The 20,200-nt window shown below is 43.6% G+C and overlaps 1 protein-coding gene across 9 annotated transcripts in view; it reads left to right on the top strand.

Moving 5' to 3' along the window:
* The first annotated feature begins 2,220 nt into the window (after positions 1-2,220).
* RFFL (ring finger and FYVE like domain containing E3 ubiquitin protein ligase) overlaps positions 2,221-20,200 on the top strand; it is a 66,657-nt gene continuing 48,677 nt past the window's right edge. For 2 of the 9 annotated variants that reach the window (XM_089900821.1, XM_022566395.2), the window contains exon 1: positions 2,225-2,424. In XM_089900821.1, the coding sequence (XP_089756947.1) occupies positions 2,235-2,424 (190 nt within the window). In that variant the 5' untranslated portion in view covers positions 2,225-2,234. Of the gene's footprint in view, positions 2,425-2,492; positions 2,640-20,200 lie in introns of those variants that run through there. The other 7 variants (XM_089900819.1, XM_089900812.1, XM_022566392.2 and 4 more) reach the window with 7 other exon arrangements.

Genomic DNA, 20,200 nt, shown 5'->3' with positions numbered 1-20,200 from the left:
AGTGCACTTCAGCTGCTGCACAAGCTTGAATCCATGAGTAGGCTTTGAATCCTAGCTCTTTGCTGCATCTTTAGTTTCTGGCTTTAATAGTCTCAATATAAGCCTGGGTTTTTCCAGAAGACAATGGGCGTATGCTGAAAAGTGTACAAAGTCAAGGAGCAAGATTTTCATCTCATCTAACTTGGTCTTAGCTCTGACACTTACTGTATGTCATTGGATGAATTAGCTTCTTTAAGCCTCAGTTTCAGCACTGGGAAATGGGGAAAATAATACCTATTGCATAGAATTGCTTTAGGGTCATATAGCTTATGTAAAACACCAAATACTTACCCAGCCATGTATTGAAACACCCTACCACTGATTTCTTAGGGAATAATTCCCTCGGAGAATAACCTCTGATAGAAAAATTGGGGTTAGCATCCTGTGTCCGTTTATCACTTCCTGTTCCATTCTGGGTTAACCTATACAACCTCTCTCAGAAAGGAATACTTTATATTTTGCAAAATTTATTAGGTCCGGAGAATTTAAGAGCTGGTGAAGTAGAATGATGATTTGGGATTTTGGAATCGGGAAAATCTAGGTTCAAAACCCTACTGGGTCTTTTCTGGCTGAATTACTTGGACAAGGTAATGTCTTTGTCTTGTTGGTAAAATGTATGTTGCAGGGGAATTACCTTTTCCTTATTGGTAAAATATATGCCTCAGGGGAATTAAACAGATAATTTATGTAAAGTGCCTTTCACAGAGTCTGACACATAGTAGGTACTCAGTCACCATTAATTTTTCATGCTCTTGCCAAAAGTAACAAAAATCAGGGCTCTAGGACTTACAAGCCACGCTGCTACTAATAAAAGAAATATGATTTGTTTTTTCACAGCTGTTTGGGGAAAGGCATGTGCTTCATAAATATGTATTGGAAAGTACTTAGCAAATGAGTAGAAATAATAAAAATACATCAACGTAAACAGCTCCTATAAATATGTCACTTGGTAGACAAACTAGTGTTTTATTAGTACTAAATACTATTGCTTGCGGAAAAGGATTTCAGATTACTTGCACAATGGGTACGTTATTGAGTGCCTCTGTGGAAGGGCACGATAAAGATGAAAAATAGTGATGGTGATAATACTAAAGGTGGAGAAAGGAGTGTGGGTAAATGCAGCTCTGAGCCCTCCTCGCTTCAGCGACATGCACATTATTTAGCAGCGTTCCAATGATTTAGCTGTAATATATACCAGAGGGCCCAGAAAAAATCCACAAGGATATCATGAATTCTGACACCAATTATTAGGCCAATCAGTGGCTTAAGTGCACTCCCTTTTGGAACTGAGCACTCAGCTTAAGAACTAAGCTTACAAAAAGACATCTCTGGGCCTCCCCCCATCCCTTGCTCTGGACCTATTAACTTTCTATGATAATAATTAACATCAAGAGAAGGAGAGACTGGGTGGGGAATGATGTGCCTTAATCACAAGTCACAAAGACCTTTTAGAAATAAGATACACAGCTAGCTGAAAGGTACACAGCTAGCTGATGAATGGCTGGGTGGGCTCCTCCACACAATCATCTTCATTCTACCAGGGCCTTCCTCTTAGCAGTTTCCTCACTTTCTTAAGGTGAAACTAGCTAACTCTGGGGGCTTAGACTGGGAAATGCTGGAGAGGGAGGTGCCATTAAGTGAATGGGACAAACGTGGGTTTTGATGTCCTCCAGATCTGGCTTCTAATACTTTCTAACTATGGGACTTTGAATAAGCTAGTGAACTCTGGTGGGCCTGGGCTTCTTTCATGGTAATTTTGGGGACCATCACCTGCTGAGAGCCACTGTTGTGAGGAACAATGGGATATGAAAGTGAGGCAACTTTGAAACTTTTATTTTGAAACGAGTTCTGAGATGTTATGGGGCTCGCTCAGTGTCACCAATCTGCACCAAGGATCTGGACCCTTCAGCACCTCGTGCAGAGTTCGGTAACCAAGGCTACGAGGAGCCGCGGACGCCCTCACACCAGGGTACCGACGTCTGGCCCGGTCTCAGACTCGGAGGTCTCCGCCTCCCGCGGCTGGGCTCCGCCAGGGGGCGCGCGCGGTGGCCGCGCTCTAGCCCGCCGCGCGGCTCCCCCGTCTCTATGGTGGCTCGGGAGCGGCAGGAGCGGAGGCGCGCTCCCGAGGGGGGGCGGGGCCGCGCCGGGAGCGGGGCCGCGCGAGGGGCGGGAGCGACCGGGCCGGGAGGCCGGAGATGGGTGGGGGGGGCCTACTTCCTGGGGCCGGCTGTGAGGATGTCGCTACCGCCCCCGGGTACCCCTCAGCCCCGGAGACGCCGGCGCGGCTCAGCCCGCAGCCCCCCTGCCTGAGGCGTCCGCGGCCCGGATCCGGCCCCTCCCCACCCCTCCCCTCTCAGGTGCGGGCGGGGCAGGCGGCCGCGGCAGGTGAGGAGGAGGCGGCGGCGGCGGCGCTTGGCTCCGCGAGCGCCGGGCCTGGGGTGGGGTCCCGGGGGAGGCCGGAGTCGGGGGCGCTGCTCGGCCTCGGGTCTCGCCAGGCTGTTGTCCGGGGGCGCCTCCTCTGTGCGGGGCGCGGCCTGAGACTCTCCTTGCCTACAGGGGATGGGGGACGCCTTGCCTCGCTGGAAGTCTGCGCATTCAAGGTAGCCCGCACCTGTCCCATTAAAAGTCCCCTCAAAGGAAGCATTTCACCTGTGGGGGCAGTAACGGGAGACGTGTGTTCTCAAATATTTCCAAACGCCCTACAGATCGGCACGTTCAGTTGGCTCGTGGGGGGAAAGATGCCGCTTTACAGCATAGGAAACCGAGTCAGGTACGCGGCGGCCTGCGTCTGCATTTTAAGGAACTAGCTTGACCCAGCTTCCTAGTGCAGGAGCCCTGCGGGCGTGCTGGAGGAAGGTGGAGGCTGGAGTTTGGAGGCTTGATGGAGAAGTTTGGGGATGTGGTTTTCCTCTCCCCCCCACCTCCGCCCCGCCCAGGGTCCACTGTTATCTCTTTTGGGAGTTGTCCTCTGTTCATTTGAGGTGATGTGTGTGAGGTCGCCAGTGGCTAAGACGGAGAGGGACATGGGGCCTCTGTGCAGCTGGCTGCCCATGAAACATTTGACTAGGCTTGGGGAAGTATGCTAGACCTGGGGAACCAGAGCGTCGCAGACGTCTGCTCAGAGCTTGATTTCAGGCTGGCAGAAGATAGAAACAGCAGCATATTTTCTCCTTTTTTGTTGGTCTGTCATTTGTTCTAGGAGAAAAAGCTGCTTGTGTAATCAAGGAAGAGTGTACCATGCTCCTCCCTGTCTACCCCAGGGAAGAATTATTGTTAGCTTGGAAATAGGGCTTTACCCACAACTGCCACTTTGCACCCTGGCTAAAGGCCACTGTTAACGTAATGAACAAACATCCCCAGGTGCATGTGGCCTTCTCAGAAAGTAAGTTCCTTGCCCATCCCTGTTACAGGTGGTTTGGAGGACAGAGACTTCCTGTCACCCCTGTTGGTGCAACTGTTTGGGGAGCAGTTGTGGTTTTCCTGGTGACCGTTCAAGTTACTGAAGTGTGGCCAAGGCTGCCACTTATTGGAACCTTTTTCTAGGAATGGGAGTAGGCAGGGGACATGGTGCTGGGCTGAGTTTGTGTACAGAATTCTAGGGTTGGGAGCTAGTTCACGGGATTTCAGGTTTGACAACGTCTTTATCGTTTTTTCTTGATTGCATTCTTTTTCACGTTCAAGGAAATAGATGATGGCAAGCATTTCTGAAACATCATGGCATATTTCCTAATAATTCTGGACTTCAGAGTACAAGTCATAAATTACAGTTTATTTAGAAGTGTTATTTTCTTAAGTTTGAAAATTGTATATGACAGTTGCAGCTTGATGTGGCAGGGCTAACAGATAACTTGATTGTGCCTGAAGCAAATTTCCATGCAATCTAGGACACACACACACACATTTTAATGTCTATTTAGTTTGGAAGATCAGCCCACTAAAAACTTTCATATTGATCAGGAAGACAGCTGTTATCCCAACTGTTTACATTGGGATCGGGGATTGTAAATCTTCTAAATTGACTTAATTTAACCAATTGCTAAAATGACCTGCATTAAAAGAGAGCTCTCAAAGAGGTTAGAAATTAATTTGTTTTCAAAACTTTCTCATGGCCAAGCCAGTTGATAATAACTCTGCTTAGCACCCTCTAATAAGAATGCCTCTTTAAGGCCTCTTAAAATAGCAGTGGGAAAAGCATATTCAGTAAACCTAAGGAGTGTTAACGGGACTAATTCCACCTTAATTTTTTATTCTTAAAATAGTTTTTTATTCTTTATTACTGCTATTGTTTTAAAGGTAGATTAGAGACTTTTATATTAAACTTGTACTGGCTATAGTGTTTATGTTTGGGGAGGAAAGATTTAACGTCTGCACCTTGAATCTCATAACCCCTGCAATACAGAGCTGAGTTATAATTTAGAGTTTAATGAGAATGCATAGTTTAAATTGCTGTTGCTGAGGTCTCACGGGGCGAGCTGCCTCATCGTTATTGTTTGGTAATGTTACTGGTTCTTATTTTTGTTTGGTTACTGTTTATTGGTAGTAGTGACTGGTGTTTATGTAAGAAAGATTCTGGCTATTTGAAGGGCAGTCTTTTCATATCCAAACACACAACTTCCCATTGCTTCAATAGGGAGGTGGTGTGGTCACTTTCTTGTTTTGTGACTATATTATTTGGAGTTTTAAAATCCTAAAACTAGTTGGGCTCTTAATAGGATATCCTGTTATATCTCACATGAAAGCCATCCTAGATAGGTAGGAATCATCGGCCTTATGTGTTGAAAGACCTCAGCTCTCCCAGTTTCCAGGATTTATCAGTTGCCATGGTCAGGACAGTGGTTTTATCTAATCCTATGATGCCATTCTTAGCTTAAACCCATTATCCTCATTTATCTTCGTTAAGACTGTCATGAAGTTTCTCTGCTTTATGTAGTTCAGGTTGAATATTCCACATTTTTGACACATTTGGGCCTGTTAACATTCTGAATTGGAGCAGTTAAGAGAATCTGCCTGTTTTTAAACATTTTCCTTTTTCGAGGCTACCATAAAATCTGAGTTTCTTCTGGGGGAAACCAGCTCTTTAAAAATCTGATAGGAAAACAAAAGCTGGTTTTTCCAGCTTTTTACCAATATGAAGTCTTCTTAACCTTTCCTTCCTTTCTGGTTTTGCCAGTACAGTGATTAGTGACTAGTAGTGAATGATGAACCAGAGGCATTGGGAGATCCTGAAGTCTCCTGAATCATAAAAAGAAGGTCACATTGTATTCAGTGCAGCTTTAGTCTTTTTAGTGAGTTTTATTGCAAGGAGTTCTCCAAAGCCAGCCACTCCTTAAAAGATTTGGTACCTAGCAGTTTCCAACTGAGTCACTGAGGTTCTTTAAAAATACAGATTTCCCAGTTCCACCTCCTGGAGATTTTTTTTTGAGTGGGTAAGTGATGACTGAGAATCCACATTTTATTTTATTTTAGTTAATTAATTTATTTTTGGCTGCATTGGGTCTTCGTTGCTGCGTGCGGGCTTTCTCTAGTTGCGGCAAGCGGGGGCTACTCTTCGTTGCGGTGTGCGGTCTTCTCATTTCGGTGGCTTCTCTTGTTGCCGAGCTCAGGCTCTAGGCATGCGGGCGCAGTAGTTGTGGCTTGCGGGCCCTAGAGCACAGGCTCAGTAGTTGCGGCTCACGGGCTTAGTTGCTGCACGGCCTGTGGGATCTTCCCGGACCAGGGATCGAACCCATGTCCCCTGCATTGGCAGGCAGATTCTTAACCACTTGGCCACCAGGGAAGCGCCGAGAATCTACATTTTAAAAACCACTCTGGGCATCTGCTTCCAAAAAGCTCCCCAAGTGATTTTGATCTGCAGCCAGGTTTAGGAGCCACTGTTGCATTGCTTTGAAATTATTTATAAATTGGTAGTCCCTTTAAAAGTATCATTATGTTATTCAGGATGTTCGATTTGCTAGAATAGCCCATTTCCTAGTCATGACAGATAGCAAAGAGCTTTTATAACTTTTATGTAAATTACTTTACAGAGAGGCCCCCTCTGCTGTATTATCTGCCTGGAGTCATGAGGGAGGGTTGGCGAAAGTAGCTTCCTTTATTTCCTGAGTGGACAAATGAATGATAATGTGGAAACCACTGGAGGTCTGAATGGGTAGTCAAGTATAGTTCTGATCGTGTTGGATAGGAGAGCTGCCTGGGAATTCTCTGTATGTAGGATTTTAAAATAAAGCCAACCTGCCAGATGTTTCATTTCTACATAGCTGAAACGCTTATTGGAAATAATGGATGCTTAATAGGCAATGAAATTTAGTCACAGGTCTTTTGCTGAGTTCATGGATGGAAGAAAAATTGCTGAAATACAGAACCCTCTGAGTTAAAGCAGAATCAGGGCATTAAGTATGTTAGTTAACGAATTAAACTTGGGAAAAGTGTAACAATTTAGGAAATAGACAAACCTGATTTTGAGTCCCAGCTCCTCCACCACCTGGCTGTGCTACTTTAGACATGTTACTTAACCTCTGTGGGCTTCATTTTCTTCATCTGCAAGATGAAAATCATACCTGGTAGCATTGTTCTGTGGACGAAAAGAGATAAAATCTCTTCTTTGTACATTGTACGGAACTCAGTGAACGTTCTCTTCTCCCACTTTCTCATAGGATTTTTATTCTGTAGGCTTAAGATGTCTTTCTAAATCTGGCCTTCTCTCTATCTCTTTCCAGGAATATCTACTCGGTCAGCTCTTTTAGAAAATGCATGAAAGAGTGAGGACTGAAGTTAAGAACTAGAGAATATGGGAAAGAGGAATGAGTCATAGACACTTGAAAAAATATTTTTTTAGAATGAGTGGAGTGTAGGCATATATCCAGAATTACTGTCTGCGGGAATAATGACCGTATCCAAATTCTGCCTCAAGCATCTGTGCGGTAGCCTGGGAGCTCAGCTCAGGCTACCAGGCTTGGAGGGTGGCTCCACTAAGTAGCACCTGACGGCCCTTTCTTTCCTCATCTTCCTTTACCCCCTCTCGGGCTCTTTTGTTTCTCTTTCCCTCTCTCCTCCCTTTCCCTCTTTTAAACTGCCTTTCCTTTCGACTTGCCAATCATGGCCGTAGTAATTCGCAGACCAGGCCCCTGGAACTCGAGGCTAAAAGAGGTTGCTGGTTGCTAACACCTGTCTCCCAGCTAAATGAATAGGCTCTTTTGTGGGCAGGATGCTAAAAAAGCTGATTAGTACAATACTGGCTTAAAGGACCTATTAATGATCCAACATATGTAAATCATGGAATGATTTAAAGCCATTTTAGAGATTTGTTTCTTATACTCTGCGTTAATTTTTTATATTGAATTAGGATGTTGGCTGAATTTTTCCATGTAAACCGTGAATCTGTTTATTGCCCAAATGGACTAATTTTTGTCATATTGATTGGGAATCATTTATATTCTAAAGAAGTTTCTACCCTTAAGGGCCTTTGTATTGTTCTGCAAATGTCTAACTAGTGTGAAATACAATTAAAGTTTTGTTCACTGTGCTGCTGACATAATTAGTTTAATTTCTGCTCCTTATATATTTCTCTTGGAAGCTGGGAAATTAAAACACTAGATTTTGCATAAAACTGCTTTTTTGAGGGGGTGATTTTACTGTCAGTTGAACAGACTTAGGCCCGAGGGTACATTTTTTAACATGTCTTACTTAACTTTCCTGTTAATAGTCTCTTTCTCTCTATAGAATCAATGTATAATTGGCTGTTGAAGCATTCAGAAGAGACAATGTTTGGCCTTTACCCTGTGATTATATTTTTTCCTATATCTCTTTTGAGGAAATGTGTGTAATTTTTGGAAACTCCTAAGTATATTACCATTACGAGAGCATGAGAACTTTTGCAAAGGCTAGAGAATGGAGTGGTTTTCTGAAATAAGCTGTATTATTTAATTCCCTCCCCAAATCACTGCTGTGTTCTTCTTTAGATCATAGTGCTTGCAGACCTTGATGTGAAAGTGGAAAGGCTGTGATGCCTGGCAAATCCTCTTCACAATTTTTCTATGATGTGTTTCACAGAAATGGCTCTAGTCTTCAGGAACAGAAGTCACTCTCAAGGAGACTTTACACTTAATTACTCTAATCCACACTTAATTTCTTACAGGATTCTTGGAGAGATTCTCACCAGGCTGCTGATTTCATGGAGTTATGACCTATGAAGGTTTTTTTTTAAATCTCGGTTAAGCCTGCTAACCTTTTTTTTTTTTTTTTTTTTAAGGGAAAGTGACCTTGGTCTGGTAATTTCTCCATTGTCCTCTCCTGTAAAAAGATAAGCAAAACCTTCTGGCTCTCTCAGCAGCCTTTTTCAGCAGCTACCACCCATGTGCTGAATTTGAACTTTACACAATTTTTGTTGAGCTCGTGTCACTTGACTTTTGAAAGCTGCCCCCTCCAATGCTATAGGTTTAGCCTGCATCTCCTAGTTTAACATTCACATGCCTTTTCTAGAATTGCATATAATTATTATATGCAATTATATTATAATTATTATATGCAATTTTAATGTTTCATTATCTCTGGGTTGTGGAGTGGTCAGGTCTCCTAGGGACAGCTGATCCAATCAGACTGCTTGGAGCCAGAGTCTGATTTGCTGAAACATTTTAACTGCCTTGATCCACTTTGAAGAAATGCTGCCTAGTCATCCTGAAATTTACAGGAAGTTAGGCCAACTGGAGCCTCTGCTGGCCTCTGAGTGGTAATGTAATTCGTTAGTAATCAGCACCATTGTTTATCTGAAACTGCTGGGTTATGTTAAAAGACTTGGAAAAACTTTTCTTAAGTAAATGCAGCAGCCTCCTCTCCCACCCCGCCCCTTCTTGTTTTACCCTTTTCATTTACTTGGAAAAATCTTTCCACTCTTATTTCTGATCACATGCATGGAATGTGATGGAATCAATATCTTTTATGCTATAGGAAAGCTTGTTTTCCCTCCAGCAATTTCTGTGAATTCCCCCCACCCCTTTCAACTTTCATAATGATTAAGATATCTGCTTGAGAAATAACCATGCCTCATCTTCTTCTGTTGACTTTACAACCTTTTCCTGGGTCTTGAGTCAGTGGGTCCATAGCCAATGAATTATACCCCCTGTTGATCATGCTCAATTATTATCTTCATGGCGTGGAAGAAGATCCACTAGAGCATGAGCCTTTATTCCAAAATCCTGGACAAAAGGAGCGTTCTGATTTGGGGAAAGAGGGTGGAGTGTTTTCCAGGACTTTAGAGGGAGTGGGTCAGCCGAAGTTCAGCCGGTTTGAGGAATCCTTAGTAAAGGATGGTTCTCAGGAAGAGGGTGGAATTGTCTTGGAATTGATTTTGCAGACCAGTAGCCATGGTTTGGGCAATTTGGATTTTATGGAGGTGAAGAGGAGCAGTTTGGTGTTAAAGTTTTGTGCCAGGGTGTGGGGTAGGAAGGAATAGCTGCAGGGCCTAGGACTTGCCCAGTCCGCAGTGGAAAATTCTTAGGCCTTCCGGTTCTCTCACTTCTGTCTACCTCTCTTTTTACCTTTTGGGCATGACTAGATTCAGGTGCCATTCTTGGTCATTTGTCATATGCTGATGGAAGTACCTGCATAGTCATTCTGTGTCAGAGCTGAAGTTTACCTTAGCCAGTGTTTGCTGCAGAGCTGGTGGGGAAAGGGGTCATACGTTCCCAGAGAGCTTGACAGAGGGCACTCCACCTTCCCTACCACCCTCACCATATGGTTGGACGCAGCACTCCAGGTGATTCTGAGTCATTGCCCCCACGCTCATTGATCTAGTTCAGTGTTTCCCAACTGTTTGGACTGTTGACATAGTTGCAGACCGGCTGCTTGAGGAGTAGTGACAGTGAACCAACCACTTAATGGGGGACATAAATATGATAGTTCTGCAGTTTCACCTCCAGATGATCTTCGTCAGATTCCTAAATTTTATTTATTTGATTAAACTTTTTAATGTAGCATATCACCATGTCTCCTGTACTACCAAAACTAATATTAAAAGTGAAAATATGTTGACAGTTACATCTAATTTGGTGTTTGAGATACCGGCTATCCACACCTGCACTGTTATTTGTGGAAACGCTCACAAATAGCCGCTTGAAATCTTTCTCCTCAACTCTTTTCAGAAACAGTACAAACATAAAAATAAGCCACTAGTTTTCTTTGGGAGGGACTGGTACAAAATTCAAGGGTTCTGAATATCATGTCAAGAAAGCAGTTCTTGGACTTCCCTGGTGGCGCAGTGGTTAAGAATCCGCCTGTCAATGCAGGGGACGTGGGTTCAAGCCCTGGTCCAGGAAGATCCCACATGCTGCAAAGCAACAAAGCCTGTGCACCGCAACTACTGAGCCTGCGATCTAGAGCCCACGAGCCACAACTACTGAGCCTGTGTGCCACAACTACTGAAGCCCACGTGCCTAGAGCCGGTGCTCTGCAACAAGAGAAGCCACCGCAATGAGAAGCCCATGCACTGCAACGAAGAGTAGCCCCCGCTGGCCGCAACTAGAGAAAGCCCACGCGCAGCAACGAAAACCCAATGCAGCCAAAAATAAATAAATTAAAAAAAAAAAAAAAAAGCAGTTCTTGATGCCATAGCATGTAAATGTTTACATGTATTTTAATACACATTTAGTCTTCCCAACCAAACATCATTTTTTTAAATGGGGAAAAATTGAAATTTGTTGTTACATATTACTAATATTATAAAAGCATATTGAAATGTTTTCTTTAAGTTTTAATATACTGATTTAAAAGTACTTTTTACCGAAAATAATTTCTTTATTGGGGTTTACACACAAATTGTGACCTTTTTTTTAATCCCTAGAGGCATTACTAAGATTATTATTGCAGTAGATCTCAAATTTTCATGTGTATCAGAGTCTCCCGGGTGCTTGTAAAAAACTGCAGTTTCCTGGTTGCTAGCCCAGACCTATAGAATCTGGGTGTTTGGGAATGAAGCTGGGGATTCTGATGTAGCTTATCTGCAGACCACACTTGGAGAAAGTAATACTGTCAGAAGGAACCACACATTAAAAAAAAAATGATAATATTGAGAAATGCTGATGTTAGGGGGCTGCTTTTATTCTGCAGAGGAGGAATTCAAGGCACAGGGAAGTAAAAAGTCTCCAATTCACCCAGCGTCTCCAAGATAGTTGGATCTTGCAGACCAGCAGTGAGGTCTTTTGAGTCTAATTGGGTACTCTTTCCATGAGGTTACACCGTGGTGTACCTCCTTATTGGTTTCTCTGATTGCCCTCAAATCAGAAGCTGTAGGATAGGGCAAGGGTGCTTTGATTCCTTCAGAACAATAAGTGACACAATTGGCATTCAGCTGTACGAAAAGTTAGTGTTTCTGAAACTGGTGAAGGACCAGCTTTGTAAAGTGCTTTTTCAGTCTATTGCCGACTAATATTTTTGTAAAGTACAAGAAAAATGAATTACCAGGAAGTCATGCACTTGGATGCACAGTTCATACCTACTATGAATTTTTTTTTACCTTGACATGGATGTCCATGGAGGGTGTGCCACTGCACACTTTGAATAGCATTGTTCTATTATAGGTGGTTCTGAGGACGTCTTAGGAACTTGATATCAGAGGTCCTTGATTTTCTTCCTTAGGCTACCTGTAATTGAGGCAACCAACTGAGAACTCCCTACTTGGAGAGAGAAGTTCTGTCGGTTGGTGATTTGCTAGATCAGAACCACGATTTTAATACTTGAGGATGAGGTGAGGATACTTACCTTTAATATATTTAAGAATATATTGATAGACCTTGCATTTTGTGCCTGTATCAGGAGGGTATTTACCTCCTTTGACTAAATATTAGAAGGGAGTTTCCAACTTCTTGGCCTGTAACTTTACTTACAGTTAATAAAGATGCTTAAAGGTGGGAGACAAAATAAAATTTGACGGTGTGCCGTTTCTTTGAGACACTTCAGCGTGTTTGGTTTTTAGAAGCCTTTTGTAAGTAATCTAGGAACAAGCATTACTAGTTTGTGTGGCTATAATGTCAAAATGAATGTTGATTTGGAGCAGGGGAAAAAAATCTCTCCATGCATGCATTGTGTCCTGGTTTAATTGCTTGGTTGGATGAAATGTCAAACTTGATAGATTATTGGAGCTGTTATTTTTATTTTGGTGGTTAAACAATAATGAAACTGTTTGGGTGTTTGCAGGGAACACTGCTTCCTGTGTCTGGACTTTGCTCTGGAGAAAGTTTCAATTGTTCAGAAGCAATAGTTAGAAAATGCAGCTTCTATGGCTCCTAGCACAGCTGTCTAAACTATTAGCTGTATTGGGGCCTTTGGACAAGCATTGTTTAACACTTTTGGACACAATTTATGTTTCTGATTCCAAAATGTCTATGGTTGTTGCTGAATAGTTGGGAAACCTAGAAATGGGAGAGAGGTGTCTAGGTAAAGTCAAGCCTTTTTTCTTTAAGCATCTCTAGAACAAACTCCATCTTTCTTTCTTTTTTTAATTATTTATTTATTTATGGCTGCGTTGGGTGTTCGTTGCTGCATGTGGGCCCTCTCTAGTTGAGGCGAGCAGGGGCTACTCTTTGTTGCGGTGCGCGGGCTTCCCATTGCGGTGGCCTCTCTCGCTGCGGAGCACGGGCTTCAGTAGTTGTGGCTCGCGGCTCCAGAGCACAGGCTCAGTAGTTGTGGTGCCACAGGCCCAGTTGCTCTGCGGGCATGCGGGATCCTCCCGGACCAGGGCCCGAACCCGCGTCCCCTGCATTGGCAGGCGGATTCCGCCTGCCAATGCAGGGGACGCGGGTTCGGGCCCTGGTCCTGCGCCACCAGGGAAGTCCCCAAACTCCATCTGTCTAAGTGGGGTAGGGAGGGGTGGGGAGGCTGTGTGATGAGACTGGGCCTTGCTTTCTTAGTTACTGTTCAGTAGAATAGCATGTGTGCCAGCCTACAGAAGACTTTGGTCATTATAACCTTATGGTACTTCTCTTTATACCCTATTTTACCTGTATAAAAATTATCGGTAGTTATTGTGTGCTTTTTGTGTGCCAAGGATTTTGCTATATGAACTCATTTAACCCCTCCCAACAATTCTGTGAAATGTAGGCACCAGTATCTGTGTTCCGCAGATCAGGAAATGCGGCACAGAGAAGTTGAAAATGTGCCTAAGGCCACACAGTGTTTGAACCCAAGTAGTCTGGCTGGAAAGACCCGCTCCCAACCACCAGGCCCCAGCTGCCTCTCACTCCATCAGCTCATCTAATTATGATTACTTATCAGAGTAAGTCTTTAGAAATAGGTTCTATTTCATAGAATGTGGGCTTAAAATTATCCTTTTATACATGGGCCTCCTTGTGTGGAAGGTGATTTTAGAATGTTATTAGCAGTCTTCGTTATTCCTTTACTAGTTTTAATTCCATTAGCACTGAAGGATTTTTTTTTTTTGTCTTTTGTTTTTTAAATTTTTGGCTGCATTAGGTCTTTGTGGCTGCGTGTGGGCTTTCTCTAGTTGTGGCAAGCGGGGTCTACTCTTCCTTACGGTGTGCGGGCTTCTCATTGTGGTGGCTTTTCTTGTTGCGGAGCATGGGCTGTAGGTGCATGGGCTCAGTAGTTGCAGCACACGGGCTTAGCTGCTTCGCAGCATATGGGATCTTCCCAGACCAGGGATGGAACCTGTGTCCCCTGCCTTGGCAGGCGGATTCTTAACCACTGCGCCACCAGGGAAGTCCTGAAGGATTGTTTTATAGTTTATTCCATGTTTTAAAATTGTAATTGTATTTGATATATCAACCAGTCACCCTCAAAAGCACATTTGGCTAAACAGCTGAAGCATTGGGTTAGAGGAGAATTTATTGGTGGGTTTTCTGTTAAAAAAAAAAATTTTTTTTTGGAGTGTCTTTCTGTTTTTCAATAGGCCTTCCCAGTAAATTGACCCCTGTGTAGGATACTGTAGATGTTGGTGGCCCGAGGGTCCTCGTGTTGTAAGTGATACTGGAATAAATGGTGGTAGACCACTTTCAGTAAGAAGCCCGGATAAGTATAGAAACTAAAACTTTGTGCCTGAGACATGTGACCTGCTTTCAGTACATGTGAGCCCTGGCTGGGAGAATCACAGAGGAAGCATCATTTAAATTTTTTCCGCTAACCTTTCCCTCACATTTGGAGACTGCTACTGAGACTTTTGTAGGAAAAACTGTTTGTAGTAGGAAGCCTGTCACATGTGAGGTGCCCCACGCCAGTAACCACATCTTACACAATTTATGTGTCTGATCGCTGCAGTTTTCAGATGCTTTTGATTTCACGCAGGACACTTTGGGCTGAATGCTGAGCTTAAATTGCAGTGAGAGTTCACTCTGCATGGGTTACTTCTGCTGCCTCCTGGCTCATTGCTCGCAGCCCTGGGGGAGCTCAGATAAAAACACCGGTAGAGATGGGGCACAGGTAATGCCTGAAATGTATTTTAGGTGGTTGAGCCAGCAATGGACTCATGCTTAAACAATCTTTTTTTTTTTTTTTCTGGCATAGTAGGGATGGCAGAATAATATGAAATGTGCTTTGCCTTACAAACAATTCACCTTCCTTAATTCTCCATAGTGGTTGGACAGTTGAATGAGTAATTGTAATTGCACATTTATTGTCACATACATCCCTTTCCCCCCAGCCAGTCCTTGTCAACCAGTAATCTGTTCTCTATCTGTATAATTTTGTCCTTTTTGAAATGTTATGGAAATAGAATCATAACAACATGTGGCCTTCTGAGGTTGGCATTTTTCACTTAGCATGATGCCCTCCATCCAAGATGTATTTAGTAATGTATTTAATAATGCTTTTTATTACTAAATAGAATAAATAGTATGGATGGGTGTACAGTTGTTTTTTTAATTGAAGTATAGTTGATTTACAATGTTGTATTAGTTCCTAGTGTACAGTAAAGTGATTCGTGTATATACTTTTTCATAGTCTTTTCCATTATTGTTCATGGCAAGATATTGAATATAGTTTCTTTTTTTAAAAAATAAATAATTAATTAATTAATTTTTGGCTGCATTGGGTGTTCACTGCTGCGGGCAGGCTTTCTCTAGTTGCAGCGAGCAGGGGCTACTCTTCGTTGCGGTGCGCAGGCTTCTCATTGCAGTGGCTTCTCTTGTTGCAGAGCACGGGCTCTAGGTGCATGGGCTTCAGTAGTTGTGGCACGCGGGCTTAGTAGTTGTGGCTCGAGGGCTCTAGAGCACAGGCTCAGTAGTTGTGGCACATGCGCTTAGTTGCTCCACAGCATGTGGGATCTTCCCGGACCAGGGCTTGAACCTGTGTCCCCTGCATTGGCAGGCGGATTCTTAACCACTGCGCCACCAAGGAAGTCTTGAATATAGTTTCTTGTACTATACAGTAGGACCTGTTGTTTATCTATTTTATATTTTGTAGTTTGTATCTGCTAATCCCAAACTCCTAATTTATCTCTCCCCCGTCCCCTTTCCCCTTTGTTAACTATAAGTTTGTTTTCTATGCCTTGGATGTATCACAGGTTTTTTAATTTAATTAATTAATTAGGTTGTGCTGGGTCTTCGTTGAGACAGGCAGGCTCCTTAGTTGCAGCTCACGGGCTCCTTAGTTGTGGCATGCGAACTCTTAGTTGTTGCATGCATGTGGGATCTAGTTCCCTGACCAGGGATCGAACCCAGGCCCCCTGCATTGGTAGTGCAGAGTCTTCACCACTGTGGCACCAGGGAAGTGTCTGTATCACAGTTTTTTAACTATTTACCTATTGTAGGGCATTTTGGTTGTTTTCAGTTTGGGGCTGTTACAGATAAAGCCATTATGAACATTTATGTACAGGTATTTGTGTAGATACAAGTTTTAATTTCTCTGGGTTAAGTGCCCAGGAATGCAATTGCTCAGTCTTACAGTATGTGTATCTTTAGTTTCTTAAAGAAACCACCAAACTATTTTCCCAAGCTCTGTACCATTTTACAGTCTGTCCCACCAGCAGTGTATGAGATCCAGTTTCTCTGCATCCTCATCAGCATTTGGTATTGTCCCCCTTTTTTAACTTTCTAATAAGTAGCATATCTGTTTTTTAAGTTCATCAGACTACTTGTAAAACTGACTTGACTGACAAAGAGCAAAGATTTTTGAGTCGTGGTTAGCCCTTCATGTGGCTCTTTCTCTCTACAGTGTTCAGTGGTCTGTTGACCTGCTTTTTAATCCCCTGCCCTGGTGTCCCTGAGAGAGAGAAGACTAACCAGGACTAACCAGGGGGAAGTGAGGACATGAGCACAAGACTCAGTCTCCCCCTAACCTGGCAGGACATAGCACAGTACCGCTTCTGGCTCAGAATGATGAAAAACGAACCAACAATGCTGTCCCAACACTGAATTCTGGTTGATTCTTATGTTTGCCTCAGTGAATATAGCCTTAAATATGCTGAAAATTTGGCTCAGAATGGCCCTAAGAACTTGTTCAAATTGTTCTGTTTCATTTTCTTTGTCAGGTGATCTTAGGTACTTTATTTCTGGTAATGTTAATTAGCTTATACTCCTCATTTAAATACTAAAATAGCACAAAAGTGTATATATAAAGCAGAAAGTAAACCTCCACCCGTACCAAAAGTAACACTGTTAAGTGGTTCTAGACTTTTTGACTATATGTTTTGTATCTTTCTCTCTGTATATATACATATGTATGTATATGTTCTGTGTGTGCTGTGTGTGTGTGTGTGTGTATGTGTATGTGTGTGTTCTCCACCTGCTATTCTATATTCTCCACCTGCTGTTCTGTACTGTTTTTTTTTTTTTAATGGATAATATATTGTGGGCATTTTTCCCTGTGATTCTTTTTTAAGTGTTTAATGCCTGCAACAAAACTTTGGGTTCCTTTCTCTAACCCTTTTTTGTTCTATTGTAAAAGGGATGAGAGAGATACCATTGAAAGACCCAAACAATATGTATTTTATTCCTAGTTACATGCGTTTGGGTTGAAATAAGGTTATGCCTTTATTTGCATGTAAATCCTTAGAATTCTGGGTGTTGGGATCTATCTATCCACTCTATTATGAATAATGCAAGTCTAACTTTATGATGTGATCTCTTGCAAGCCTTGAGGGAAGCAAGAACTGTGAGCACAGTAATCTTTAGAGAATGTATAGTCCTTTGGGTATTTGTCTACTCATTGGCTGCTTAGTCAGATGGAGTGTTTTCTTAAGTGCTCCTGAAATGCACAGCGCAGTTTTTATTTTGAAATCTCTCCTCCTGTCTTCTCTGCCTCTTCCATTACTTTGATTACCTTGATGGGACATTCAAGCTGTGCAGTCTTACCCTTTTATTTTCCATAGCCTACAAAAGCCAGTTTGAAGATTAACTGTAGGTGAACAGGTAATTTATCTGCATGGCTAGAAATCACCCATCAAGATGAAACGCATGTCAACAAAGGCCCCCTAGACTTGGGGACCTGAAGGAAGGTAACTTAATCTTGTGGCATTTTTAGTGGAAACCAGGGTGAAAGTTTAGGAAGTTTGACTTATTGGAGGCAGAGCATGAGTATGAGGGTGGAGAGACAGAGAAAGAGAAGGGGGCGGGGAGGGGGGAGAGAGAGGGAGAGAGAGAGAATGTGTGTGTATATTTGGGGAAGAGAAAAATCCAGAGCTATAGAGTAAATAAGAATTATGAATTAAGGTAATCTTCAAAGTTGAATTACAGAATCTTTGTTCTGAGAGGGTGGCTACTGGGGAATAGAACATGAGCTTACCAATTACTTCATTATGAAGCTCTTGGAGTTGTTTAGGTGATGGAGTTTGATGACAAGGGCCTTTTCCCTGCCCTTCTGTGTTAGCAGCACAGGGGGAAAAATGAAGAAATAGCTTTGTATAGAAAATCACACCCGTCGAATGGTTCCAAGATTTCCGTTGCCAGGTTTCTAAAGTGAACTGCCCAAGATAGCAGTTTAGTCACGTCGCTGACTTCCTTTCTCCCAATCTTGTCATCAGGTCATCAGGCTGTGTCCTGTCAGCTTTAGAGTCTTCCTTTTCCTTCAAAGTGGGCTTGTTACTTTTTCAGTTCCTGACATTTACTAATCTAGTATTTCATTGTGCCTGAGGTAGGCAGTACCCTTGATGTTGGCTACCTTTCTTCTTTTTTTTTGGTTTGTTTTTTTTTTTAATTAATTTTATTTTTTGGCTGCTTTGGGTCTTCATTGCTGCACGCGGGATTTCTCTAGTTGCAGCGAGCGGGGGCTACTCTTCGTTGCAGTACGTGGGCTTCTCACTGCGGTGGCTTCTCTTGTTGTGGAGCACGGGCTCTAGGCGCGTGGGCTTCAGCAGTTGCAGCACGCGGGCTCTAGATCGCAGGCTCAGTAGCTGTGGCACGCGGACTCTAGAGCGCAGGCTCAGTAGTTGTGGCGCACGGGCTTAGTTGCTCCGCGGCATGTGGGATCTTCCCGGACCAGGGCTCAAACCCAAGTCCCCTGCATTGGCAGGCGGATTCTTAACCATCTGCACCACCAGGGAAGTCCGCTATTGGATACCTTTGTGCACTATGAAGTATTATGCCACAGTGGATAATAAAGTGCCCAAATTATATTATAGAACAGATTCTGGTAACTGTAGCCCCGGGGACTGGCTTGGCTGGTGTGCCCTCCTGCAGCTCGGGGGTGGTTTTGCTACAAAGTGCTGTGAAGCAGGTTGAGCCTCATTCAGTGCCGGTTCCTATATCTGAACACTAAAGTGGCTCATTAAAGATTAAAGGGACTGCCGGGTTCTTCTGGCCCCAAGATGGAATGATCCCCGCCATGGCAACAGCCGCTGTCTCCCAGGAGAGGCCATCTTATCCAGCAGGGTTGTGCTTCCAAATGTTACAGTAAGCCTGCGGTGGATGATGCTGTGGTGATAAGTTGCCATTTAGGCACTCTCGACATATGAGTTATATAGCATCCCATGGTTTGAATTTCTGGGCAAAACTGCCTCATCAGGAAGTCAGAAGCCTCTACTTTCAAGCTGTGCCTCTGCGGAGGTTTTCTCCTTTTTTCTATTTGACTGTTCTGTTGAGTCAAATGAACTTTAATTTTCACAGTCATAAAAATTCCGTTAAGCCCCTTGTATTGCATCCCAGGTGTGAAAATGTCTCAGTCTAACAGGACTGTGGGTGGCAGCGAAAATCCTTAAGATAAGTCGTTAGGATAATTGCCTCTGGAGGCTTGAAGAAAATAATGGTCCAGTCAACAGAATAAATACAGTTCAATTGTTATATTCTTGATGGTTCTTGTGGGTGAGGGGACTAATGTCTAATACCTACTCTGTGAGACTACTGTTCAGTTTGGTGGTCTTCGGGGAAAAAAACCCCAACTTTTCATTTTGGACTTCCCTGGTGGCACAGTGGTTAAGGATCCACCTACCAATTCAGGGGACACGGGTTTGATCCCTGCTCTGGGAAGATCCCACATGCCGTGGAACAACTAAGCCCGCGCCACGACTACTGAGCCTGCGCTCTAGAGCCCGCAAGCCACAAGTACTGAGTCCATGCACTACAACTACTAAAGCCCGCGTGCCTAGAGCCCGTGCTCTGCAACAAGAGAAGCCACCGCAGTGAGAAGCCCGCGCACCGCAACGAAGAGTAGCCCCCACTTGACCCAACTAGAGAAACTCCGCGCGCAGCAACGCAGACCCAACACAGCCAAAAAACAAACAAACAAAAACTTTTCATTTTACAGTGCTTAGGGATCAGCGCTATGACCTGTCTCCCAAAACATGATCCAAGGCCTCTCTGTATCAGAATCACTTGGGAGAGGGAGATGCTTATTAAAAATTCCGATTCTAGGGGCTTCCCTGGTGGCGCAGTGGTTGAGAGTCCGCCTGCCGATGCAGGGGACACGGGTTACTGCCCTGGTCCGGGAAGATCCCACATGCCGCGGAGCGGCTGGGCCAGTGAGCCATGGCCGCTGAGCCTGCGCGTCCGGAGCCTGTGCTCCGCAACGGGAGAGGCCACAGCAGTGAGAGGCCCGCGTACCGCAAAAAAAAAAATTTCCGATTCTAGGGGCTCCTTCCACTTCTGCTAATTCAGAGTGTCTGAGAGACTGGGTTGGGAAGTGATCCTTTTCAATAAGCACCACTGTTGATTCTTAAGTACCTCTAGAGTTGATTCTCGAGTATCCTAAAGTTCACTTCATTTTTCATGCCTAATTTCTGTGATTTATT

The sequence above is a fragment of the Delphinapterus leucas genome, chromosome 19 (assembly GCF_059928025.1).
Source record: "Delphinapterus leucas isolate spDelLeu-1000000601 "Yukka" chromosome 19, BTC_Dleu_Yukka2, whole genome shotgun sequence".
Lineage (NCBI taxonomy): Eukaryota > Metazoa > Chordata > Mammalia > Artiodactyla > Monodontidae > Delphinapterus > Delphinapterus leucas.
Note: the sequence above shows the minus strand (reverse complement) of the source record. Positions and strands in the feature narration are given on the sequence as shown.